This window comes from Drosophila rhopaloa, unplaced genomic scaffold, assembly GCF_018152115.1.
Source record: "Drosophila rhopaloa isolate 14029-0021.01 unplaced genomic scaffold, ASM1815211v1 contig_178, whole genome shotgun sequence".
NCBI lineage: Eukaryota > Metazoa > Arthropoda > Insecta > Diptera > Drosophilidae > Drosophila > Drosophila rhopaloa.
The window spans coordinates 7,770,182-7,797,211 of record NW_025335059.1 but is presented as its reverse complement, the minus strand read 5'-3'; the positions used below and the strand labels follow the sequence as shown (position 1 = coordinate 7,797,211).

Here is a 27,030-nt window from a genome sequence, read left to right as displayed (position 1 = left end):
CCGATGTTTCGATTACGCGCCTCAAGTGGCAATCAGGCTGCAGACGGGGATGCAGTGCCGCAGGATTTGCTCCGCATTAATAACACTTAACCCCTGGCCAAAGTTGGGCAAACAGGATTCGAGCGGATCAGGAAGCGGCATTAATCCTCACTTTGAAGTCCGAATCGGCGGCTTAATTGGAATTGATTTGAACAGAGGTTGGGCAATGGTTGGTTGGTTTGGTTTGAATCTTGTTTATTTATTCAGTATTCGGTATTATTATTAACACACTCAGTAGTTTCGACTTAGTTTTTAATGTATTCCACTTTAAAGTTTGCTTTTTTCTCATTCGTTTTTAAATTTAATTTATTTATAAATCTAACTTTGCTTAAAAACAATCAGTTTGGTTTTGTCCAGAGTGACAGAGACAGAGAACGACAGACGGGGACAGATGGATGTTTTGCCCCCGGTGTTGTCATGTATATGTATCTATATATATATATATATATATAATTTCAATTTATTTTATTACGCATACGCACAGTATATTTTGCTAGTCTGCCATTTCACTTTATGTTTGTATATTTGAAATTAGAATTCGAATTACATTGGAGTATTGTGTAAACTGTATTATTATTATTATTACTTTTATGTCGTACTTTTGCTCGGTTACTTTAGTTATTTATAACATTTACACTGAATTCGCTTTTATTGTTTTTGTTGTAGCTGAGTTTGGGTCTGATGCTCTTGTGTCAGTGTGGAACTTTCGAGGACTCTGGGAATTGCCTGTTCACTTGACATTTATTCATTATGCACTCGAACATCGCCCACTTGGCTGTTGTTTGTTTTTGGTTGTTTTTCATCATCGCCTTCAGTTCGGCTTATTGTGGTAATAGAATATTCATGGAATTGCCATAAACAGCGACTAAATATGCCAGATCAGATTGGAAGAGAGTGGGCCGGGGCCCGAAAAATCGAGCAGAAATTGTGGGAGCTGCTCCCAAGATTTTCATTTACCAAACAGCAACAGGATACGGCTTTAACTGCTTAAGAATCCAATATCGCTATGCAGACACAAATGGATGTATGACTTTTCTATTGGCGCAATGCCTGGATACTTGCACATATTTGAGGCAGATACCTAGTGCAAAGTCTGATGCCCAATAACTCTTAGTGGGCTCTATGAGTCTAATTACACTTTCAATACACACGGCTTACTTGGCTACTGGCTTATTAGCTAGTTGTTCATTAATTACAATTAATATTTAACATTTAAATGCAGTTTGATTAATGTTTGCCCGTTCTCTATGTACAGTCGATGGTGCAACAGCAAAATGAGTGTCTGGTGTGTGTGTGGTGTTTGTGTGATATTTACAAGTTTTATATTTTGATTTCAGTTACAAGTTTGTAGCGTATTTATAGCGCAGCTTCTGGGATTCTATGTATCTTTTTGATTTTGCCTCCGCAATTCGCAGTTTGCATGACACTTAATGGCTGACAATTACAAAATGGCTTATCCTTATCTGTTTGCCTGTCCTCTTAAACGTACGCAATACGATTTACCTTTTACGCTAATGCATTTAAATTTATGCTAAAAATTTACAGCTATGTTAAATGAAATGCCCGTGAATTATGAGGCCTCACCGCGCGTGAATGTGTGTGTGTGTATGCCTTTCTCACTATGGTAGATATTTATTATAACTTTTTACAATTACTTCAGCGTTGGATCCAGGGTCGTAAATTCCAATTCGCCGCGCGGCAATATCAGATCCGGGTCTGCAATATACACTTTGGTTGGTTGGTATAAAACAAAATCAACAACAATGGCATATGTGGATATGTGTTTGGGTGAATGTGAATGTGAGTGTGTTTGGGTGAGACATAAATTCATGTGAGAGTGAGTAATGGGCGTGTGTGTTTGGTGTGTGTTTAGTGTGGGTGTTGAGGAATAGAGAAACAAAGGCAAAATGTTTATACCGATTAGTTTGGCTTGTTTGGTTTGTTGCTATTGCTTTTCAGATTCACAACACTTGCAAAATGACATCATAACACAGAGTTGCAAATTATTTTTTGAGCGGCGAAAAGAAAAGAGAACCATTAGCAAAATACGTATCGAAAGCGTAACCAATTGTGCGCTGATAACAAAGCAAATAGCATCTAATAAAACAGCAATATGAACAGCACAAAAACGAACTGAAACTAAAACAGGAACAGAAACGGAAACAGCAACAGAAACATCAAAATCAACAACAGAGACATCAACAACATTTAACGGAGGAGCATTTCAATATTAATATTCACTTTACTGGGCCACGCTCCCCATTCGCCCTTCCGCTCGTAAACGTAAAATAATTCAACAATTTCTTAATTTTTATAGCACATTTCGCTGGAATTTATGTGCGAGCCGGTCGGTTTTATTGTGGTCCGACTTATTGTGTCGCCTGGGTAGAAGTGAATCTTGAGCGTCATCTAGCGCTTGTTGTTTACGATTTTGCAGTTTGTTATTTGACGTGGCTCGGCCCGAGCACCCTGTGATATTTTATTATTATCGTCTTTTATGTCACATTTGTGTGGCGTCTTTGAGCCATAAAGACGCACAAACTAAGGCAACTCTCTAGTGCGTCTATGTCTGTGTGTTCGGTTGGTTGTGGCCCTTCACGTTTACTTTCACGCCATGCCTGACAGCATTAAAAAATGTCAAAAGTCGCAAAAATGTTGCCAGCCTGGATGGCCCAACAAAGAGCGGAAAATCCCCTAAAGGGAATGGTGCCAAAGAGGGTTGTGCGGGGCGGGCGGAAACGGAAGTGCGGCGACAAATGAATGAACAGCGTTGACATTGAGCCTTCAGGAAAACGTGTGCGTGTGTGCACATAGAAAAATGTATGTTTACATTATAATCCTCGAGTCTATTTTTTGAATATACTTTCCAACAAATTATTTTCTGAACTTAAGAAATGATTTAAATAGTTTTTATCTTTTGCAGATGATCTTGTTGTATTTTTTTTATAAAAAATGTATCAAACCCAAAGTTTTTTTCTAGGCTTTAGTTTAAGCAAGCTCCAGAAAAGTTCAATATTTTGAGTTTTAAAAATATTTTAAGAAATATTCCAAGAAATTTCTTAAAATAGATAAATCTTGAGATTCGCATAACTTCCTGGAGATACTGGTTTGGAATACCAATGATTTAAAAGAATTTTGACGTTTCGACAGAATAAAGAAATGCTGATACCCATTTTCTAGACAATTTTTTACCTCATGTTGTTTTAGTGTGTACCTTAAAGGTCGGTCTAAAATCTTCTAAGAGATATATAACCTTTGTATTTCAAATCTGAAATTCGTTTGCCATTTGGTTGAAAGAAATTCTTGCCGGTGTAAGTCCTCTGCTGTCGCATAAACAATGTTGCCCAAGCAAATTTTGCGGCATTTTTTGCGGCATGACAGAGACATCAAAGTTAGAGCTTGGAGCAGATATACACACGTGCTTTAAGGAGTCTTTAAGATAATGCCACCATGCCATATAGCCGCAGCAAATGGCGCCGTGTGCTCATTTCGAGTGGCTGCTGTGTGGCTCGGTCTCAACTTTGTCTAATTAGACGAGTGCCACTGGAGTGCACATGGAACCTACAACGTACCACCTACAACCTACAACCTACAAACCACTCGCATTACTTACAATCCAAATACTCACACAAAAAGCACGGCCAGGACGAAGGACGAAGGCCACACAAACGTGGCTCAGACATTCGCGACTCTTGACTCGCGCACACATACCATAAACATGCACAGACACACACACACACAACAAACAGCAAGACAAACAGCAACAATGAGACAAAAAGAGATGCTGGGCAAAATGAATGGAGCAGCATGAAATGAAACAAATGTGCACAAAAAAGCATTTCCTCCCCATCCCTCCATAGCCACCACTACTATATACGCAGATGACTGTGGGCTACAAAAAAGTCAAACGAATTTGACTGCTCAAGGGGATTCTCCCTTTGGGTCCCTCGGTTCCTCGGTTCCTCGGTCCCAGTGCCACCTGTACGGTGGAGCACGCGAGACTGGCATATGCAATTAAAAATGCTGGCTAATGACAGCAACTGCCGAGATGTAAAGATGCGAATGGGTGTCTTTTCCTGGCCGTGAGTGTGTACATATACAGTGGCTCACTTGTGTGCCTTGAGTTACGGCGCTGGAAGCGTTTTGCTCTTTCCAGGACCTTTTTATTTCAATTTGACATCGCTGGGTAAATGTGGGGACTATGAATTCCAAGGCAGCAGCCAGGGGAAATTTACTACTCTAACTTGACACTGTTTAGTATAGTTGAAAAAGTTCGTAAGTAGCTTCCATTAATAAATATTTATAGAAAAAACCCACAAAATTGACACACACATACGACCATTAGTATTTTAAATTATTGATTTGGTGTGTGGTTTATTTGATGTGAAGTTTTTTCTTGTTTTATTTGATTGATCCTAATGGACTTCCCTAAACCGATAATTGTGGGAAAGTATTAGCCTTGTTATTTGGAAAAAAGTTGGATTCAAAAAGCTTTTTGTTCAAAGAAAAACTTTATATTTCTCCGTGAAAGAACTAATAAATAAATTATACTTTTTGTGACAAGTCTTGGTTTTTAGGGAAATCTCGATAGGGTTTAATAGTTTTCCTACTAAATCAGAGTTCGATTGAATCGCTTAAGCTGCCTTGCAGCTCAGTGTAATCCCAGCCAAGACAGTTCCCAAACTGTCTGTTTTTAGTTGGCGTCTTGCCGCACCAGCTACAACATTTCTGGACCGCTCCTCTGGCGCACTCCAGCCCGACTTTGGCACTTGTTAGTGTCTTGTAAGCCAGTTGACTTGGTTTACGTTCTGCCGGGTGAAAGGGCAGCACTGGGGCGGGAATTACAAATATGCACACCCGAATGTGTTGGAGTGTGTGAGTATGTGTGTGTGTGTGAGTGGTGTGTCGTGTCATGTCAGCCGAACAGCCCCTCAGCGCACATAAATTAAACAGACTGCCGGGGGGTAGTGAAAAAAAAATATTTTAACGAGCGGAAGGACAGGCTGAAAGTAATGAAAATATAAAATTAAATCGCTGACAAAATCAAATTTAGCTAATTTGTGACAGTTGAATTCACGCATCGTGGGCTAAAAGAATCAGATGGAGAGAGGGGGGAGTGAGATCGGGGTCACATGTTGTGTTAGCAATAATATCACGTATACGACACATCTGCCCATTAAATAATATTTGCGTTTACCAGCATGTCGGCACGTCAGGACCAGGCAACAGATCACACTGGTGTTTGTGTGCCTTTGTGCTTATTTTTGTGTTTTAATTTAGTGCTTTCGAAATAATTAAAATTTATGCAATTCAAAGTTAAAACAAAGTCTGCATGAGCTCGCACAGAGCAAACAGAGCGAGTCGTCGTGGGGAATGAGAGGGTTAAAGCAGCAGCAGAATATTTTGCAAATTTGTTGCCGTCTGAGGCATGTTTACGCACATAGTACATATGTTTGTTTGTATGCCAGTGCGTCGACTGTGCTTCGAAATTTATGCGAAACATCCCAAAAAGACTTGGCACTGCACTGAGTGGCACAAAAGCAACTGCTAAGCGGGATGGAGAACCCATAGCTGGATAGAAATAAACAGAAACGTCAACAAAAAACAAAGACTAAGCAAACAGCCTCATCCCTAGACACACCCATTGTCTTGGGTCTGTTCGGCATTTATCCTTTTTAAAAACAATATTTGCCTGCACTCTCCGATGCGCTCGTTTAATGTGTATCTAGCCTTGATTTTGTCAAGCAGATGGCTGGCAGAAAACTCATATACTTCAATTAGCTTTTATTTTATATCTGTATCTGTGATACGTTCGGCAAGCTTTGCTGCATTAAAACCGAGTTAGTAAATTCGTCAGAATGCCGCAAATGAATGGAGATTTTAGGATATTTTTGCGGCATTTGCATGGCAACAAAGACAACCCAAAATAATTACGAATGCACAAAGGGAATAAAGGAAATCAGATGAAAGACATGTGAATGCAGGGATGTGGCAACGTAACAAGCAAAGTAAATTGGGATGCCAAATGGACGACAAATTAAAATGTGAAATGGAGCAAGACTGTAGCCATGTTCTTGGGTTGGGGATATTAAAAATACTTGCGAGTGCAGTCCCCCCATTCCAGCAACATTGTCAAATTCGACAGAGAACTCAGCTTAGACATGACTGCCCATCTGCTGCAGCTGCAACTGCAGTTGTTCCTGTTTCAACAACTTCTGCCCGAGTATCTGTGTCGTTTTCTGTTTCTGTTTTTGGTTCAAGTTCTGTTTCTGGTTCTGGTTCTGTATGCTACTTCGTCGTCGTTCGACCTGCTGCACAGATTTAGTTACATAAAATTTACTTTGCATACATTCGGGCGGCCAGGCAGTGTTTCGGCTCCCAGGAGCAGGACAACAGAGTTTCTCCCGAGGCATGGCCAGGAGCACGCTCGAGACGGTGGAGTTCGTGCTGCAAGGCTGGCTGGACGAGGTTACGAGGAGGGGCAGCAGCACGTCGCCTGGGTGGATGGATACAACGGGAACGGTTAGGAGTGAGGACAACTCGCAAGGACAACTCGCAAGGATGAACTCGTACTCGGTTACGTGTGGGGCACTACATTGCTTTAAATACTGGGCAAGGTATTTACAACTTCAAGTCGAGGATTAAGACAGTTGGAAAGCGAGTGGAGTGGAGTGGAGTGAAGTGGAGTGTTTCGCTACCTACAGAGATAGTCAGAGTATAGAGTCAGAGGCGTAGAGATAGACAGAGAAAGTGGGGGTTGAGAACTATGGCTAGATCAGGCAGGAATTTTGCTGGGTGTTGGGTGTGCCCCGCTCCCAAATACTTCAACTAATCGATTCAATCGCTTCAACTCATTCGAAATGAAATCGATCTAACGCAAATGTAACGAAATTAAATACTTTTTCTCTGCGCTAATTAGAAGAGTGTACTCGTATGTCATAAGCTACTTTTGTGAATGCTAAATGAGGGGCAATTAGTTTTTCATTTACATGTGCTCGTATTCAATTCGGTGTTCAACCGCATCATTAGCGAGAACTCAAGCCAACCTAATTGTTTTACATGTGGGCGTTGATCTCCTCCGCTTCCACCACATAAGCTACTCACATGCCAGTACAAGTACTTAAATAAAAATTAATGTTTGCACAATTGTGATACCATGAAAACAGTGGATACGAAGGACTGACCTACTGGCAGTTGTAAGGTTTTAAATTAAATTCGTGTTTGTGCAATGATAATTTATTCGATTGGCATTGTGTCTAAACAAGATGTTAAACTCTAATCTACATAATAGCTACAAATCAACAGAGTGTGCATGAGGTGTATATTATATACGTATGTACAGGCAAGAGAATACTATTTACATAAGGCTATAAATTCAATTGGGCAAATCAATCAGCTAAAGCTACAAATACAAATACAAATTAATATAGAGAGCGCACTCGAGTCGCAACTCAAAAGTACTTAATCAAGCCAAGTGGGGATGCAATCGCAAGGATACATGGTTATATTTGGTCTGATAAATTGATGACTACTTGACTATGACTACGGATATAACTACGACTACGACTACAGCTTGTTGAGTATAGATTTTGGAATAGTACCGTTTAGGCTGGGCTGCGCGTACTGGATGAAGCTCTCGGAGATGTAGTGATGGGGTCCGGCCACGCCCACAATGGCCCCGCCACTCGACCCGACCCCGGGCATTCCGCCGCCGCCGCACAGGTGGGCGTTGGGCGGGGCACCCCGCGCCCTAATCTCCGCCGCTCGTCCGCCGCCCTCCTCCAGCTCGTTCAGCTCATCCTCCTCGATGTACATGCTCGGCACATCGTTTCTCGCCGGCCTAAAAAGAGGGAAAAACAGAAAAAACACAGACATTGAAAAATAGTCATCGCAATCTATTTAAAGTTCAGGGGCTAATAGTTCCCAAGGTGAGGCATATAAAATAACAGCTTAGCAAACTGGACAAACTAAGCCAGCTGCCGGCTCTCGGGCGACTCAAATTTCAATATAAACAGCAACATTCAAAACCCCGCCATCACCTGGGGAACAACTTTGCCAACAACTTTTCACAAGGAGGAGCGGATGATGGTGGTAAACCATAAAATAAAATAAATTCATTCGGTTGTCGGTGCACACGGCGGATGCGCAATATTCGATTTGTGCGCGCCTTTTCAAAGTGCAAAAATGCGTTTTCGCCAGCAACTCCGCAGCTGTATGATAAATATTGGCAATAATATTACCATTTCTCTCGAGGACCCTCGAATTTAAATCAGCCTGTTCGATGGTCCATTGAAAATTAAATATAAACCGATTGCCGCCGGGAGCGCTAATTACGCTCCATCTGTGTCTCTTATCAGTCAGTCTCGTGCACACGTGCGCATCAAATATTTGCACTAATACTTTGCCGCAAGAGGCAAATCATTAAAATTTATGCATAGACGCACATGCTATCGAACAGGGAGGGATTGGGGGGGTGGAGAACAGGTGCGCCAGATTTTATTTATGCACTGAAACGATGGCACGAAGGCATGGAGCGCGTTTGACAGTTGTGATGACCATTTAATGACCCGCATGCGCTTCGCTTTGATGTGCCCGCGACTATTTTCGGCAACTATAATTAATATTTCGTTGGGTTCAGCTTTAAAGTGGTTGCCCGAATTCATTATTGAGCAATCAACGTGGACAGCCCACGACCGAAATCAAAAGAAGAAGCGACCTGTACCCGAATCCACGTGCAACCACGTCGATACAAAGGATTCGGTGGGCGGGGCTGCACTGTGTGTTTATCTTTAATTAGCCGGCAGGCAGTGGGTACAGTACGGGTACAGCAGCTTAGCAGCTGCTTAATTACCCACCCACGGGTACCCAACCACGGATGCGACCCTTTCGCAGGACACAGCGCTGATTTCCTATCTTAAATGGAAACTCTCACTTGTGCGGCTGCCTCGTTTCCGGACCTCGTTTACGGCCATTCTTTTCCGTTGGACCTTCGACATTGTTAGCCTGCCGGGGTCGTCGTCAGGTGCAGGTTTAATTAATTTAATTACAGACTAAGCATAATTTACTGGGCAGGTGCGTGCTCGGCTCTAATCGATTGGCGGCCTCGAAACTGTTTAGGCGATCGTCTTAATGAGCCCCCTAACTTTGCCCGTTCGACCTTTCGCCGCCGAGGTGAGTTTAAAGCAGGACCCGACCTTCCTGGCCATTGATTGAGCAGGCATTTCTCCGCGGCTATCATTTAATTACTCTCTGCGTAATAAGCATAAGTGAGGAATGCGCAAGAAAGTATGCTACGCCCACGTGGCTTTTCTCCATCATCCTTCCGACTGTCAGTCACGTGCCCCACATAAATAATTTCGTAATTATTTCTGCACACACAAACACACATGCCGGCGGCAGCAAACAATTTCATTATTAGTTTTTCCCAGCATCCGGATGGAAGAACTCAACTCACCGCATGCTCTTGCGCACCTCCTGCGGCTCAGGTGGCCGCGGCCTGTGCCGGCAGACCACGACGATGCCGGCCACGATAATTGACGTCACCACGACGGCGCCTATCACCACGACGGCGGCGAGTATCAGCAGCGTGGACTGCTTCTCCGGTCCGCTGCCCGTGCTGGCGCCGGTGCCCAGGCCGCTGGAGCTGCCACTCCCACCCACGCCGCCGCCCCCATGATGCGTAGTTTCTGCGGGCGTCGGGTCCTCGGATAGAATGGATTCATCTGGAAGAAAAGAAGGGCGGTACTATAAAAACACTGAGGCAAACAATTCCAGGAATTATTAATCACATCGATGTTCATTTTTTTGTAAGCTCCTTACGAAATAAAATCCCATCTTAGACTTTTATAAAATATAAGTTATAAATAGATTTTAATCACAAAGACATTCAACTTGTCATATTGTTAAATTTTATAAAATATATGTCTTAAATAGATCACCCAGGATATAACTGATATGATAATGTTTTACACTTAAAGATTAACCTGATTAACAAGAAATACTAATTGTATATCTTTTAGTAATATTCATCTGTTACAAATATTCTCAAATATTTTGTACGGGATACTTAAAAAGCTCATATAAAGAGACTCAAAAAAATAAATAAAACTGTTCAAACAGTATTAATGGTGAACCTAAAAACGTATTTTATATTTATATTTCTCTCAGTGCATGAGCATGTGTTGTAGGTGGAGCTTCAAATAGTTTCAGGGGTTCTAGGAATGATTTGTTATTTACTCGGAATTAGTTTGATGCTGCTGCTGATTTCTGTTTGCCTCGCCTCGCTGCCGTTTATTTATTTATTTGTTTTGCTGCGCCGTGTTCTTTTGCCTAACTGATTGCTTTTGACTGATTGCTTATTGTGTTTTCCTTGGCCCCTTGGGAACGGATTTTCCGTTGAAAATTGAAATTAGCCAAAACGCAGGGTGCTCAGATCTGCGGGCATGATAAATGGTGCCTAGCTGGAGAGGAGAAATTATGAAAATCAAAGACCACAAACCCTACCTTTGGCAACTTATTACCAGCGATTAGGCCTGATGGTACTTGCCGCAAAGCTGTGGCAATTATGAGCAACATGTGAAGGGCATTGTTTATATTTATTAGATTTCCAGCCAGCGGAAATTGCAACATAATGTGTGAGCCGAGCCCAAGGCCCAGGGCAAACTGATTGTAAGATGATCCCCGGCCAAGATTTATGCCAGACATTCGTTAATGCCAACCCCCTCCGCTTTTTTTGGCAGCCAAGCATTTCCGCTCCATTTGCGGGCCGTCAAAGCAACGGCCTCGGAATTGAAACATTGCCAACACCGGTCCATTCCAGCTGCTTTCCCTGGTCCTGAGTTCTTCGTCCTGTTCTTGAGGTCCTGGTCTGGTCCTGGTCCTGGGCCTTTGCTTTTGAAGTGAGCGTTTGAGTGGAAATTGCCTACACCTGCGGCTCAATTTAATTTTTGTTGCTGCCTCCCATTGCCTTATTGCCCGTTCTTTTGGACTGGATCGGCATCGGCTTCTGATGCCAAGGTTCACGGCATCTCCGTCATCTCGTCTCAGCCTGTTTTTTAATCAGTTTGCCTTTCCCCTTACATTGTTTTCCTTATTTATTCGCCTTTGATGCTTTTTTTCGCAACTCAAGTGGCCACTTTGCCTGATATTTTTCACGTTTTCCTTTCGCTCTCAAAGTGTAATAAATTCTCTTGATGAGTTCTGCATAAACTGATTTAAATCAGCGTCGGCTGATTTGCCTTCATTTTATTTATTTTCTTAAGTCTGGTTAGGTGGCAACGGTTTGGCGACGACCTAAGGGGCTGATTTTATCGGCCCACACATGGCGGCGTAAATAAAAATCTGCGTGGGCTAGGCAGCTGTTAAAATTAGAAGGGTCCCCTGCTCCCAAATGAAAACGGTGGCTCTCCACCGGAGTCCATAGTCTCGACTGCGTAATCACAGAGACCAAATTTACGAGCCCGGCCAAAAAAACGATTCTGCGGCAGCCCATTAACATGCATAAGTAACTGGGGAAAAGCAGAGGTGCAGATTTTCGGGCAGCTGTTGTTTCAAGTAAATAAGTTTGGCCAGCGAATTGACTGCTGCCTAATCGAACATTTGCGTATCAAATGCAATTAGTGCCATTAAATCGGGGGCAATATGAGTGATTTATGGCTAACTGGGCGAACGGAGCACACGAAAAACGAAATGAAAATGGCCAAGGCGGTAAATGGAAGTGGAAATGGTAATGGAAATGCAGATAAAAATAAAAATCAGCATGAAAATAATGACAACATTGTTGTCGTAGTTGTGTGCGAGAGAGCCGAGAATGGCAAAGGAACAATAAAAGAAAAGTGTCTACGGTGGCCGTTAAGCAAAACGAAAATTGAAGCAATTCCGCTTACGCTTGGCTCACACACACTTATACACACACACACACCCACATACATATTCATACTCCTCACATGTACACACGCACACAAAGGCAGGCAGTCGCATTATGTCGTTAGGCAGGAGCAAAATGAAGAGGCTGTTGCGGCACGCCCCTGCGTATACGTAATATGCGTGTGCCCCACTCAAAGAATTGATGGAAAATGCTGAAATGCTTTCCGCTCCACTGCATAACTCAGTCAGTGGATTAGAAAAGGGCGTCTGGTCCTCGGGGTGACTCACTGAAGGCAGTTAGGTTCGCTTTTCCTTTTCCCAGGACTTTTTCCTCTGCAAGAGTGTGTGTGTGTGTGTGTGTGACGCCATGTGCGAACTTTTCGCGGCGGCTGATTGAAGACGATTTCCCCGAACTTGCGTTGATTTGAAAATGCAGTCAAGCGTTGAATTAGACAGTTCCGTCCTCAGCTGTTCGGGTTCCAGTTTCAGACTCTGGGTATTTTATTGGCCCGGGAAAAAAGTGACCCACAAACTAGCAACTCGGGTGGCCATAACTTGCGCACTTTATGTGATTAGCAGGAGAGTCCTGCCCTTTTTTGAGTTTCCCCAGTTGCCTCCCAGTTGGGAAGTAAATAGGTATTTTTTTTTGTTTTTCTTTTTTTTTTTTGGCAGGATCGGGTTGGGCTACTCACCATATGGTCCCAGTTGGGCGGCCACGCGTACATTCTCAATCACCACCGGCGGCTCGCTGCGTCCTTTGGCGTTGACGGCGTAAACTAAAAATTGATATTCACGTCCCGGCTCTAAATTATTCAAACGAAACTGTGGACTGTTCTCCTGCATGCGAAAGATGGGTGCAGATGTCGCCTGGAATTATACACATTTATGTTATGTTATATATTTGCCTGATTTGGGATGCGAGCATGACAACAAGCGCATTTATAATTCACTCGCCATACGCTGCCAAGTGTGCCATGTATTTTTTAACTTTTCAGAGGTTCCGTCGCAGACTCAACGCATAAATAATTATTCATGCTTGAAAAATACGTAGGCACAACTGTACTGCAGGAGAAACAGGATCCGTAGCCGAAACAGAAACAGAAGCAGAAACAGGACAGTGTCTGAAAATTTTAAACTGAATATCCGTTTGCCGTAATGGGACACAATCGAGTGAGCTTCGTTGGTTACGCACAAATTCCCACTCAAGTAAGCGTAAGTAATTTATGTTGTCCTTGCGGCACTTTTCCAAAACCCCACCCCGCCCCACCTCCCCCCTTTCTTTCCGTGCGAATGTGTGTCCTTTATCTAGCATGAAACTTTAAAGCAGCCAGCCAACGGACCAACGCGTGGGTCAGAGTCCGGAGATGATGTCGAGTCGTCCCTGCCATCATCATCATCATCATCACCATCGTCATCATGGTCGTCATCATCGTTTCAATTTCATTTTCATTTTCATGACCATCCTCGTGATGAGCTTTGCGCTTGGCTACTTTGCTAATAAACTCGCCCGGCAAGCGCTTCATCAGGGCTGTTGAAAGCAGCCAAACGAAATGGAATGAAATTTTCATATGATATTCTCATCTAGGAGTGACGGAGATAATTTAATAACTCAGCATGCACTCCCCGAGTGCCGGACAAAGGGTAGCGGACCAAGGGATTCTCCGGTTCCATGTGGGGACTTAGACTTACGGCATTAATTATGTTGTCCCTTTTCCATTTGAGTTGAGCCAAAAAAAAAGGGCCCAACCCCCGCAGCAGAAGCAGCCCCCTAAAATACGATATTTATTAATAATTCAAGCAGAAAAGTCAAAGGACATGCACACTAATTGACCATATGGATTTCAAGTGAATTATTGCCAAGTCTCTCGACTCTAATGTTTCTGTTTCGGTTTCGGCCCCAGCTTCTGTATCCATCCGATTTCTAGCTGCTGGCTGTTTGCCGAGCCGTGAGTAAATTTTAATTTAATTGAGCAATTTGCGTTTTGCCTGCCGGAACTTATCAACTTAGGCTAACTCGATTTAGAGAGCTCCTGTTGCAGCTGCAACTTACTCACCTGATCGTTGAGCGTGGATATTTCGTTGTCGCCCAGGCCAATGGCCTCGCCATACTGCCCGCGGGCCTGTCCCTGTCCCGCAGATCCACCAGGATCATTGGAGTACAGCAGGTCGCCACCCACCGCCTCCAGCAAGAAGTATTGGGAGAGGCCGCCGTCGCTGCCCGCCATGCAAACCACCTCCAGGACGGTGTCGTTGCGCAATTCGCAGGCCTTCGGTGCCTCCGGAGTGTCTGCGAAAAGAGGGTGCCCAGATAGCAGTTAGTCATAGTCATAGTCGTAGACAAGCCATGGCTTAATGGCCGACCCACCGACCCACCGAGCCATCCCAGCCACCCACCACCCCATTCGTAATTGCATTTAAAAGCAGCTCCTGTCGCCTTAAAGCGCCACTTTGCCGCAAATTAAGGCGTTGCCCCGTTAAAACAAAAAATAAAGAGTGTGAATACGCCCTTAAAATTATAAAGTTAGCTTTGATTTTCCGCCAAGGGAGAAGCGCACAAAATGGGGGAAAAATAGCCTGAGAAATATTATATACTTTTCTTTTGTCATTACTGATTTTGTACTACATTTAAGATCAAGGAAAACTATTTATATTTTATATAAAAATAGAGATACGGCAAATTTTAGGTTAATTCATATTACCAAAATATGCACAAAGGAACTAACCTTTACTGAATGTTGTTTAAATGAGAGTTAATTATCTTTACACTGGCATTTACTTTAATTATTGAAAAGCATCTAAAAAAAGTATTTTTTAAATGCGGCTTATTTACTTTTAACATGTTACAAAACACAAAAATTAAATGTAAAATACAAAAAACTAAACGAAGATCTTTCCCTGAGTGCATCAACCACGCCCCTAGTTTGCATTAATAACAAGGGAATTTAGCCAAGTACTGGAGCAACGGCTGGCAGTTCAACCTGAGGATTATTTGGCAACATTTTGGCCAAGTACACCGGCACCGGTTCTGCCACCCCCGTGCTCTCTCCTCCTCCAGCACACACTCGCCAATTATGTAAGTAGATCCTTATGTGTGCATAAGAGATAGACGGGGGCCAACAACACCGGCACCGGTGGCAATACCGACACCAGTCTTGTTTAAATTGCGGCGAAGATGGAGGTAAGTGCCGGCATCTTGTGGCAACAACTTCCTCGACTCGACTGGCTCGACTTCCTCGACTTCCACTTACTTGCCGGCAGGATGTGCACCAGACAGGGCGCCGTTTGGCGACCCACCGCATTGCTGGCCCAGCAGGCCAGAGTTATCAACTCGGAGTCCGTCTGCGGCAGATACGTCACCGTGCTGGCCAGTCCGTTCGATTGTATCCTCGAGTTGAGCACCTGTAATGTAGGGGAGACGGCCAAAGCCGGTGGATTAGAGCGGCTTCATTGTGCGAACGTAGGCAGGATCAAATGCAGGACGAGTCGAAATCAAAGCATACCCAGACAAGCCAACCCACCCGAAACCAAATCGAAAACCAATCCCCAGCCCGACCAAAAGCAAAGCGAATCGGGGCATAAATATTTAAAGGCAAATAAGTTTTTATTGCAAGGCAAACGAATCGGACTGGAGACGACGGGATAAGTCATCCTGTGGCTCTCCGGGTTTTCATACAGATTTTCAAATAACTTTTGCGGTAAATGAATTACTTTATTTATTGTGCCCAGCTGTCCCAGAACCGTCGAGTCACATATGCAAGTCCTTCGGTTCGTTTGGTCAGCCATTCGATTCTGCTCCTGGTATTTTTCCTCTTCCATATATCTCTCACTATTTTTTTTTCCTGCCAGCTCTGCAGTCCTCTGCTTTGCACCTAAACGGTTTGCATTTTAAATTCCCCTTAAAACGTAGATATCCGTTGGGTTGGTCCCCACACCAACCCGAATTTATACATTTTGATTAAATTTTAATTCAGTCACGTACGACGCTCGATTCCCTGCTTGGACCATTGTTCGTCTGCTCCGAATTGTCGAACGAAAATCCCAGACAACCCTCGAGTATTTAGCACAAGTTCTGCTAATAGCACCCGACTTCGAACTTGGCTCCTTCCTGGCATTCCGAGTAATTGCGACAGTCGGGCCAAGCTCCGGGTTGCAGCACGTTTCCCGGCATAATTACAGACACAATAAGTTCGGTTTGGATTGCGGACAACGTACCTTTGCCCTAGTCCTTAGGCACGGAAAAAAAAAATAGTCATGAAGTTTCTTTTAAAATCTTTTAAATTTATGGAGTTTTGAATGCAGCTGTTTAGTATAAATGCATTATTACATTTAAAAATCTTAAACAAATTGTTGGTAATGAAATTAATCGTATTAATAGGCTTTTTGAAAAGTTTTCTTTGTGACTTCCAAATTAAAAAAAAATTGGTCTGAATTCACTTTACTTTTAAAACCATAAGTATGAGAAGTAATAGGAGTCTAAATTTTCTCCTCTTCAAATCTACGAATTTAAGAAACCTCAAATGTTTTTAGATCAACATATGCTTAATAAAAAAAAACCATGCATATTTTATTAAATGTCTGTAATTTTTTCGCGTGAATTGTGGGCAGACTTACCGGCGACACGTTGCGGGTGTTGTTGTAGGTCCAACTGAATCGCACGGAGTCCGGCGGATCGGCATCCACCTCGCATTTGACCAGAATCGACTGCAGACTGACGGCTCCGATGGAGGTTTGCTCGGTGCCCGACTTACAACGCGGGGAGACTGCAAAGAGATGGGTGGGATCGGGAGTTTGTTAGGCAGCAAAAAGTTTCCATTTTAAATTTGTTCAGCCTCCCCCTTGGAGAGCAAACAGACCACCGCCCCCCTTTCCCGGGGGAATGTGCCACCCCCCCAACAAAATATACACAAAAATATGAGGGAAGAATGAGGATGGTAAATCCAAAGGGAAGTCGAGCCAGCTACATAGCCTTGAGCATAGTAATTAACATGTTTCCGTTTCACGAACGAGGGGTTTTTCTTTTATTTTATGTGTAGCTTAGCGGGTAAATCTGTGTGCCAGGTATCGGAAGAAAAGCGAGTCAGTCGTCGTTTACTTTCACTTGGCTGTGAAATGAGAGCAGATATGCGGAAGCACTGCCTTTGGCCCCAGGGAAATTGTGTCTGTCTGTGTGCTGGCAGTAGTATCCCAGATTGTGTGCTGAAAGCCGCCTTTAAAATGTAAGTCACGCCAAGGCAGATAAGCATTTGGAGCTTCATTACTACGTTCTTGGCTTTTATCACAAGTCAGCTGCATTTCAGCGTCAAATACTTAAGCCATCTGTCTGCGTCTGTGAACTTGTTGCTGGAAATCGAGTGTGTGAGTGTGTGTGTGTGTGGGAAAATGCGAAGAAAGTTACCTAAAGCCGAAACTCAATGCAAAGACTCTCGGAAAACTTTCATAATTTCAAATATAAACTACTTAAACTGTCGTACGACTCTAAAGAAGGGGTTGGCAGAAATGCATTTCAGATTGTCAGAGTGGCAGCCAAGGAAACGTGGCAGTTTTCCGGTTGGGCGTTGGTAACAGGAATGGACGCCCTCGGCTTGTAAGCTGACAACACAATAAATGCTGCCAACAATGGGGCTACGCACCATCGCTCCCTTCAATATCACTGCCTCGAGATTGTATGCCATGTGGGTACACGAACCCGGCCAAATAGTGTACTTAAGACCCACTCGTGTGGCTCTCAGTGGTTCCATCGATTGTGCAGCTTCCCCTCTGATTTATGCAACCAAATCGCCTGTGCGAGTAGTATATGAAATCCACATTAATCACAGCACAAAAAATGGCCAAAGGCAGACGGCTTGCCCCGAAGCTGCTGGAAAAAATCGGACCGTGAGGTTTATGAAAAGTTTGTTGGCCGTGGCAAAAATTGCGAGTTCGGCTGGATTTATAGGCAAAAGTTTTGTCTGTGCGTGTGTATAAATCAATGGTGGTTGTTTAGGCCAGCGGCAGCACGAATTTTACAATTGTAAACAAGCGGGCAACAAACGCCGACAGTTACAGATGGAGTTAGCGACGGTCATGCATCATTTCTAAGCAATTTCCCCATCCGCTGCTGCCGCTTTCTGTTGCTGCCCCAAAAAGTTGGCAACTTTTATTCCGGCAGCCATTGCTTGTTGATTTTGATTTTATTCTGCAGCTTCCGCTTCCGGTTTGCCATGTTATTTCATCACGTCGCCGTGGCACCACCCCACCCACCCCCACTCCCCGTGGCATGCAGTTTGTGTATATTTTATTTCGTACTTACACTGCACTTTCAGCGTGAGGCTGGAGCTCCGAGTTTCGCCCTCCGTATTTGTGGCCCCGCAGGCATACGCCCCCGCACTTTCCCTCTCGAGTTGCGTCAAGTGCATTATTTCCGTGCTCTCGCCCGACATTCGCATGCCCTGAAATGTGAAGAAGGGGATATTATTAAGGTTTTGAATTGGTTTCGGGTTGTTTGTAGTGGCTGAGTAGCCGATGAATTAGTAGGCAAACTGTTTAGAACGTTCTAAGCTGTGGTTTAAGATAAGCTTTAGATGAAAAGTAATTCAAAAAACCTTTTGATGCTGACCCCTGAATTAAGGTTTTCCAATCACTACAGGCATTGCAGATTTTCATGGTTTTATTATTTATAATTATCAATGTGAACATAATTAAAATTTATCCCTTTCTGAATTATCTTTGCCTAATTGGATGCAAGGTATACATATCAAAAACATACGTTTTTTGGTTTGTGTGCAATAAATTCAATTTCTAAGTCTGCCTATGTTTGGACGTTTTTATTATTCTTTGGAGTTTAAAATGAAAACCAATTGCAAAAATAAAGTGATTATTTGAAACAAATTTAAAAATGGTAATTAGTTTCTGATTATTTATTATTAAAAGCTGCCACTTATACCCGAATTTCATTGGGAAGCTATAACTATAAATAATAAAATAATAAACAAGGAAAATAAATTAAAAACAGAGATAAGTTGGGAAATTGCTGTCAATACCTTACTATTTGAAATTAATATTCCTATTATTTGATGAATTGTTTTGGTGGCTTTTCGCATTAGCTTTGGAATAGGCATACGGAACACATATGCCCAAAGTATTGTCCCACTGGTCTTAGATGGCACAAATTGCGGTGCTGCCGGCTGCATTGTCCAGTGACCACAGGACCCACAACCACCATCACTAGCAGCACTAAATGGCAACCACAATGGAGCCAATGCTTCCCGCCCGGCTATTTGCCATTTGCCATTGCCGAGCGGCAGTGTGGCAATGCGGTTGCCGCCGCCGAATGCGGTATTTTAGTGTGCCGAATAATAATAAAACGGGTTTTATTAAATCAAATTAATGTATTTTTTGGCATTCGACTGTCGACATTAGACTTTTGGCAGGCGCCACTCGAACTCCTCATTGAATTATCCGACAAGTGACTCCATGCGGATGCGAATGCTCCATTTGCACAGCTTGACTCTTAAATTCGATTATGCATTTAGTAGGAAAATCCCGGCTGATATTTGCACATGCGTTTAATTAATTTATCATAACAATAATGCAATTTAAATAGCTTAAGTTCCGTCCACCAACACCACCACCTATGTATGTGTCATTCACGGCTAATTTGCACCAGTTTCCAGCCCTGTCCCTCTGTGGAAAAACACACGCGCGTTATAGATCCGCCGCAAATTGGCCATGCTGCATCATTTGATTATTTGTAAAATTCATTAAAAGGCATGACTGCGTTGATGGAGAGTGGTAATTGCATTGGCCCTTGTGCAATAATGCATTTAACAATGCCGAGCAGTAAAGTTGGGGGCACACATTTGTGTATTCCCTCGAAAGCTGCTTTAATTTGATTCCTCTGTGGGATTCCATTAATTTGCAGAGAGAGCACTCTTAACCGCCGGCTGAAAAGTTCATGTTGACCCAGTGCAAAAGTTTCCGGGAAAATGGTAAGAAAAAGCGGAAAACAGTCTGATAATAAAAATCTATATGGCAAACTGACGTCAAACAACTCGAAGAAGTGACAAAGTTCGTTCTATGGAACTTTTTTGAGCACATTTGGCCAGTCGTTTTTCATAATTCTTTGCCTCATTTTCTCTCTGCCTATTAATGCCAGCACCAGAAAAAGGAGGACTGAAAATCAAAAATCAAAGTGCCCTAAATAAAGAGAAGTTTTTAGAAAAGCACCCTCTTTTCCCTCCCCTGCAAAATGATTTTGGCAATTTGTTAACTGCTCAGCGAAAAAGAGAAAAATGGCAAGGGAAAAGCGATGGGAAAATATGAGCTCGGGTTTATGGTTTTTGCTAGTTATGAAAAATGATGATGTGACCATGTGGACAAAACTGTCAAAGGATGTCAGAATCATGCGGTTTAATAATAAAAACCCAAGACAAAGTCACAAGCCAGTCAACAATGGTTGGTCAAGGAAAAGTAGCAAAAATGGGCAACAATCTCAATCTCTTTCGGTTTATTTGTCGCATGATTAATAGTTAAATAATTTGCAACACGAATGGACTTCAATGGACATCATGAGCCAATTATAAGACGTTTGAAAAATGAGCCGGGCATTTGTTGGCCCGCTTCTTGCCACTTCTTGACCACCATTATTCTCGCCCAGCAGGAATGCGAGCGATGCCGCTTTAAGGGTCCTGCCAAATGAAATTAAACCGCAAAAGTGTCTGCTTATGGGGCCGCAGGAATGTCGACGCCTTCGGGGGCAGCCAACAATTGATAATAAAAATTTCGAAAAGTGTCTGATACACGTCAGCTGTTCAGGTCGTTAGTGCTGGAGTGGGTAGAAATGTTGCGAGTTTTTGTGGATGTGGAAATGGATGATGAGAAAGGGGGAGGAAAATCAGTGGCTATATTATACTTACATTCTTGAACCAGGAGTAGCTGGTCACCGGCGGCCTGGCATCTGCCCGGCATTTGAAAGTGACATTCTGGCCCTCGGCCCGTGTCACCAGCCGACTGGGATCCTCGTTGGCCAAGTGCACCGATACCGTTGGCGGATCTGAAAGAGGCAGGCGAATAAGTAAGTGCGGCATCCGGCTTAATGAGCGCAGCGAATGGCTGAATAAAAGTCAAAATAATAAACGGCAATGGCCGAGGAGGTGAACTCGGCGCCCGGACAGCAGCATTGCGTAATGTACTTAGTTCCAGCTGCGGTACATCCTTTGGCCTCCGGAGGCCTCATCTCGTCCCTGGCCTCTTGACCACACGCCAAATGGGACTATTAGTTACGGTTGTAAAAATCTAATACGCGTCGGAGACTGTCGGCGCCAGCCAGTCTTTTGTCCCCCATCCGACGACCGACGTCCATCCTGGGGACTCAACGATAGTGGCTTATTCCACGGTTCTACGGCTGTGAGGAAAATGTCAATGGCGTGGGCTGGCCGGCAGAAAAAATGCTGACGTTTATGGTGAATTATTAAAAGGCAGCACAAAATGAAAAGCGGGTGAATCAAGTCGCCTGCCGGGCTGATTTGAGTGCAGGTAATTCCGCTTTTTATATTTTGATACACTCAAACACGAAGCTAAACCTTGAATAATGTCTGTTAACTCATCATTTAATTATTTTCATTTCTTATTTTGTATATTTTTAAACTAATTTGGAACAAATAATTTGGATACTAATAAAATTTATTTAAAGTAAATGAGGTTGGTTCAAATTCATAAAAAAATGAAGATTGTACTGGTTCTATGTAAAAAAAATTTAAAAAAATAAAATTTATAATATTTTCTTTGAGAGCTATGTTCTTTTGAAGCATTGCATAATTGAACAGTGAGAACACAATATTTGTTTTTGTTATTTAAATAAGCTTATTATTAAACTTTGCCAGGCTGAAAGGTTTTTCTTAACTACTACCAGATAAGTAGTTTTTAGAACTATTCAAATATGTATCCCGTTTTTCGAAGTGCATCCAACCCAACTCTCCTGTATCCGAAGAAACTTAAACGAGAGCAGTGGAGGGAGTAATGTAAAGCGGAAGCCGGAAGCGGATGTTGCAAATATTATGGAGGCCGGCAAAAAATGAGCAATAGAAACATAACGGTGCAAATTTAATCAAGGCAAGTCGAAGAACACGACATTGAAGTCAACTTGACTGCATTTTATAAGCGGCTTAGTGAAAGGTGGCCAACAGGTTGATGTGGCCTCCAGGTAAACTTAGCAGGCTCCGGCTCCTTTTGCTCCTTTTGCTCCTTTGGCCATAATAAAATTACGCTGGCTCTGGCCGTAATATGCTTCTAATTGGACTTTCCTCTACCCAGCCATCACACATACACACACTACACACATAAAGGCCAGGACCTGGCCAGCTTGTGTTGAGGATACACAAAAGCCTCTCCTGGCCATGGCCCCGGATTTAGACCCAGACCCAAATAACCAGAAGCCTTCAGTCCACAGGCCGCATTTCTGCTAAAAACAGACTCCGAGCTAACCTGTCGCAAAGGAGGAATATATCCTGTGTGAACTTACATGCCACCCGGATGACGCGCTTGTCCTCGATGGCGCCACCGGAGAACCAAGGATTCGTGGCCCGACACGTCAGCTCGGCATTATCGTTCTCCGATGTTACCTTCAATGTCAGTATGCTCGTGGTGATATTGCCGTCCTGCGTGGAATAAATGGGAACGAAAAGAAAGGCTTATTAGCTGAAGCTTACTACTGTTTGAATGGAAAAATGTTTAAATGTTAGCCTAAAGGCCTACCATAAAAATGTATAACTAAAATTTGGTTATCTTCGTTTTTGAAGTTTTATATATAAAAACAAAATATTCTCTTACATTAGAGTTAAGCCCAGTTTTTATTGGCTAACTCCAATGTCACTTAAAATTGGTATGAACTCCAGTCGCTTCACTTTGATAAGCTCAAAAGTGATGATTTGCTTTAAGCGTTTTGCTTTTAAATGAGCCTTAAAATTTTGTGAAACCTATACTTTTTTATGGCTGGTATATACCGCTAGTTGATGGACAGCTCTTCGTTAGTTTAGGGTATGTTATGTGGTCTACTCGAGTGGCATTGCCCAGCATGTACTTCGATAATAATGACTCGAATTTCCAGCTAAGCCTTGTGCAGCAGTACCCAGTCAGTCCTCGAAAAAGGAATGGAGAAACGGAGGAGCTCATGGCAAACCGGGTATTAAGTTACGACACCAGCCAGCTCCAGAACCAGAGGCATGCCACGTTTTGGCAACAATCGAAGCCGGGCCAGAAAAACTAACAAGCGTCCTGCTCGTTTTGTGTGGCAATCTGTCCCCAGGATCGAAGAGGACTTGGTTATGCACGACTTGACTAATGCCTGGCGACGTTTGGCAGCATCTATCCATTTACATGGCATAATTAGAGAGCGAAAAAGCCAGTACCACGAAAAGCGACTAATGGACGTCGAAAACTGAGACATCTCCGAAACCAGTGGGAAGGCAGAAGGATCTGATAAATGCTAGCTTGAGTGAAAAAAATTGCTCCCATTTTGCTAACAAATAGTTAGTTGAGGTCCGGCCCCATGAATTCCAATAAAAATTCGCACATTAGCCGAATCAATGGCCGGGGCCATGGAGTGCAAATTTGTGCAGCTTGGCCGAAACTTTTCGCCAGTGCAGTTCATCAAAGAAGCCGAGGCTGGTTGACTATCCTGGCTCGTCCTGCTCCCTGCTCCCTGCTCCTTGTCTCCCTGCGGTTGCTCGAAAAGTTTGCCCTGCTCGCATTTAGGGTCACCCAGTGGTCGCCTGGGTTGCCTTGGTTGCCTTTGTTGTTGCTTGGCTCTGGAGCTATTAAGCGCCGCACAGTTTTATATATGTGAACAAGTGCCTGCTGCACTGCGGCCGGCTATCAAATGTCAAACGCTGAAAGCAAATTTTCCGGCACAAAGTTGCGTTGTCCTGGGAACGGCAACAAGAACGAAAACTTTCTCCTCATCCAGTTTCCGCCTCCGCAGCCCCCGCAAAATAGTCTGACAATTTCGGGCAATTTGGCAAGGACATGCACTCACCTCCTTGTCGCTGTGCACGGTGACCTCGGCATTCCGGATGGGCTCGCCATCGAGCAGCCAGGTGATCTTAGCCGCCGGATACGAGCCCCAGGACTCGCAACGGATGGGCACAGGATGTCCGGCGGTCAGCAGTTCGTTGGGCGTGGCGATCTTCACGCGAACGGGTTTCACTGGAAGGGGACATGTTTGTAATTGTAAGTTTCAAGACTGGTAACTTTAGTTCTAATTATTGCTCGAATTATTTCTATCCTCTTAAAGTTAATCCATGATTTGAATTCCATTTAAAAACAGTAATTAACGATTATACATAGAGACGTTCTATTTTTAAAATGAATTTAATGTTTTAATTTATGCATATTTTTATAAGGACTGCTGAAGCTGAAAACTAATGAACAGTAAAGCACTGGTTATCAAAAAGTGAGTCACTTTTTCTTAATTATTCCTCGTTTCTTAAAGGTGTCAAAAAAATATATTTTATGTTGATAAAGGCCCAAAAACTAGGCACTATATTTCTCACATGAAAGAAGTAATTTCCTGTTAATGATTTATAAAACCTTTTAAAAGAAAAATATTTATTTTTGTTAAATAAAGATTGTCCGATTGTACAACATAGTACAGCAATAAAGGAAATATAAACTTTGGGTCGACGAATCAACTATTGTTTTTGTGACTTCAAGTGAAAATAAAAACCTTTATTTGCTGATAGCTTGCGGAAATGCAATGTAATGAAATGTAAATATTTATTGGGGTGAGACTCACAGTAAACCTGCACGGTGACGTCCTTGCGGACCGGCTCCACCAGTCGCGTTCCCTGCGCCCGGCACTCGATGCGAACGCCATAGAAGTCCCGCGTGGTGGTTCCAATCAGGAGCTGATTAACCATCATGGTGGCACCCTCCTCCACGGAAGTGTGGCTGGTGCCGATGAGCTCCGTGTCGTCGCGCCACCAGGTGACCTTCGGCGGGGGACGTCCTGAAAAGAGGGTGAATTAGCAGTGAGTGGGTAATGGTAGCTGCTCGCTTTCAGCCCGATGCGGGATGTGATGAGCAGGGATGTGCTGCGGGATATGGAGAAGCCTTGCCGGTTGCAATCGACACTCCTGAGTGCGATGGTAAACAATGCGTCAGACTGCGGTCACAGTGGAGCTGACAAACACAGTCAAACGCATGAAAGTTAAGTGGGTCAAACCACCACATCAAGTGCGTTCAAGTGCACAGCAAAAAAGGGGTTTATATGCCGAGGGGACTTATTCACTTTTCGCTATGATGATTAAATAGAATTTAAACATTGGATTTAATTTTTAAGAATATGGTTTTGGGATTATCTTTCAATCTGAATGATTTTTTTTTAAGGCGAACAAACTCAATCACTACTTATTGTTTTATGAGATAATGATATTATTGGTTTACACTCAATATTTTACCATTGGGTGCATTAAATGGTTTTTGTTCTTGTAGTATTATAAATCTGTTTACTCACCTCCCCTCACTTGGCAGCACAGGAAGAGCTCATAGCCCTCGCGGAAGGGTCCTGCCAACTGGGATATCTCCTTGCCCTGGGCATCGAAGATGCGTGGCTCCTCGGGAGGCACTGAAATGGAAAGCAGATAATGTGTCAATTTAGGGATTCAGCGATTTCAGGGGTCACCATATCCAGTACATACCAACTAATGTAAGGTTGTGCCTGAAGTTGCGCGTCGGGGAGTTGAAGAAGTCGACGCGACATCGGTAGACGCCTCCGTCCTCCGGTTTTACATCGTTGATCTGCAGGCGCGAATCCTTGGGATTATCGCCGATGCTGAAGAACAGACGCTGCCCCAGATCGCTAGCTATGGCGGCATGTGGTGCCAGCTTCACATTTCCGCCCCTCGAGTCCAGGCTGTAGTGAAAAAGAAAATCAAGGAGCATGGAGAAAATAAGTGAGGGGGCGTGGCTGCATGTAGCGATTATTAGATGTCATAAATAAACATATGCGAGGAGCATAAGTTGGCCGACGTTCCACCTCGCCGCCCCTCGCATAATTTAGGAGCATAAAAAATGACTCTCAATTTGCACACCATGAGCCAGGAGTTAAGTGCGGAGTGGTCCTTCGTTTGTCTGTGTGCAGGACGAACTCCTGCACACACCACCCAATATCGCGACTTTGCCAGCTTGGCGCAAATTGCAGTAATTTGTTGCTGTTTTAGTAAATTACTCTGTTTATTTCAGGGCCCTGGGGTGGCTATCGCTTTGGGTTCGGCTCCCGCTGCATTTTCTCCGCTTATGATTATCGAGTGCCGGCCACTTCACGTGCATGGCTGACACAGATCCCGGCCCCGTTTGCCATCCATAAAACCCCTTCTAATGAGTGCTCCCGAGTGTTCCCCCGGCTGCGGCACGCAAAGTCGGAAGGCATTTCCACTTGGTATGCAGGGCACACGCGGGCTGCCACAATTTATATTGAAAATTTATCAGCGCAAATTTATAAAAATCCATGTGTGAGGGCCGAATGGCCATGGGTTCACATATGCGTGTGTGCGTGAAAATTTGCTACACTTTAGCAACGACAGCCGTAATCGGATGTGCTTTACATTTATTATAACAAAGTGGATTATGACGGTCGCATCCTTGCCCCAAAACATCCAGACAAGTACACATGTGGCAGCTGCCGGAAATAAGCCAAAAGCGCTCGGCGAGAAAAAAACACGTTAGGTGTACGAAAAAGGGATGTTGACGATTATTTTACGCTGCTGATGGATGGATAAACGGATGGATGGCTGTCTGCTGCGGGACTCGCAGAGTGGATGGTTACGCACCAGTGGCCCCGGTTTTAAGGGGGGGGGGGGGGGTTTTTTACCAAAAGGGGAAAAAAAAATTTTTTTTGAATTCCTGATGTACACTTCCTATTTGAAATGTAACGAACAGTTTTATTTTAAAAGTAACGAAAAGGTAACGACAAGTTTAGCAGCAAAGAGGATCGCGAAAACGACGAGACAAAGACGACGACGAGAGCAAAAGGACGAGGCGATGATATGAAGCAACTAAAGACGAGCGCAGAGTTTAATGAAGGAAGCCGAAGACGACGCATCAAGACGAGAGCAACGACGTTCGCGATTAATTAAAAACTTAATAAAACCT

General features: G+C 43.5%; 1 protein-coding gene across 1 annotated transcript; it reads right to left on the bottom strand.

The window, feature by feature from the left end:
• Nucleotides 1-217: 217 nt before the first annotated feature.
• On the bottom strand, nt 218-25,821 carry LOC108041445 (nephrin). Its single transcript, XM_044458991.1, has 14 exons — nt 25,578-25,821; nt 25,394-25,504; nt 24,674-24,886; nt 23,915-24,084; nt 22,403-22,538; nt 20,799-20,935; nt 18,194-18,332; nt 16,516-16,664; nt 15,153-15,303; nt 13,959-14,191; nt 12,597-12,771; nt 9,494-9,761; nt 7,641-7,879; nt 218-1,767 (listed from the first exon to the last, which is right to left on the bottom strand). The coding sequence occupies exons 1-14, from the start codon at nt 25,819-25,821 to the stop codon at nt 1,691-1,693; spliced, it is 2,442 nt and encodes an 813-aa protein (XP_044314926.1). The 3' UTR covers nt 218-1,690.
• Between the last annotated feature and the right edge of the window lie 1,209 nt (nt 25,822-27,030).

Coding starts and splice junctions, on each gene's coding strand:
- LOC108041445 (XM_044458991.1), bottom strand. CDS start 25,821: ATGCTCCTTGATTTTCTTTTTCACTACAGCCTGGACTCGAGGGGCGGA. Junction 18,333..20,798: donor GCTACTCCTGGTTCAAGAAT/GTAAGTATAATA, acceptor TTCACATTTCAG/GGCATGCGAATGTCGGGCGA. Junction 12,772..13,958: donor TATCCACGCTCAACGATCAG/GTGAGTAAGTTG, acceptor GTATAATTCCAG/GCGACATCTGCACCCATCTT.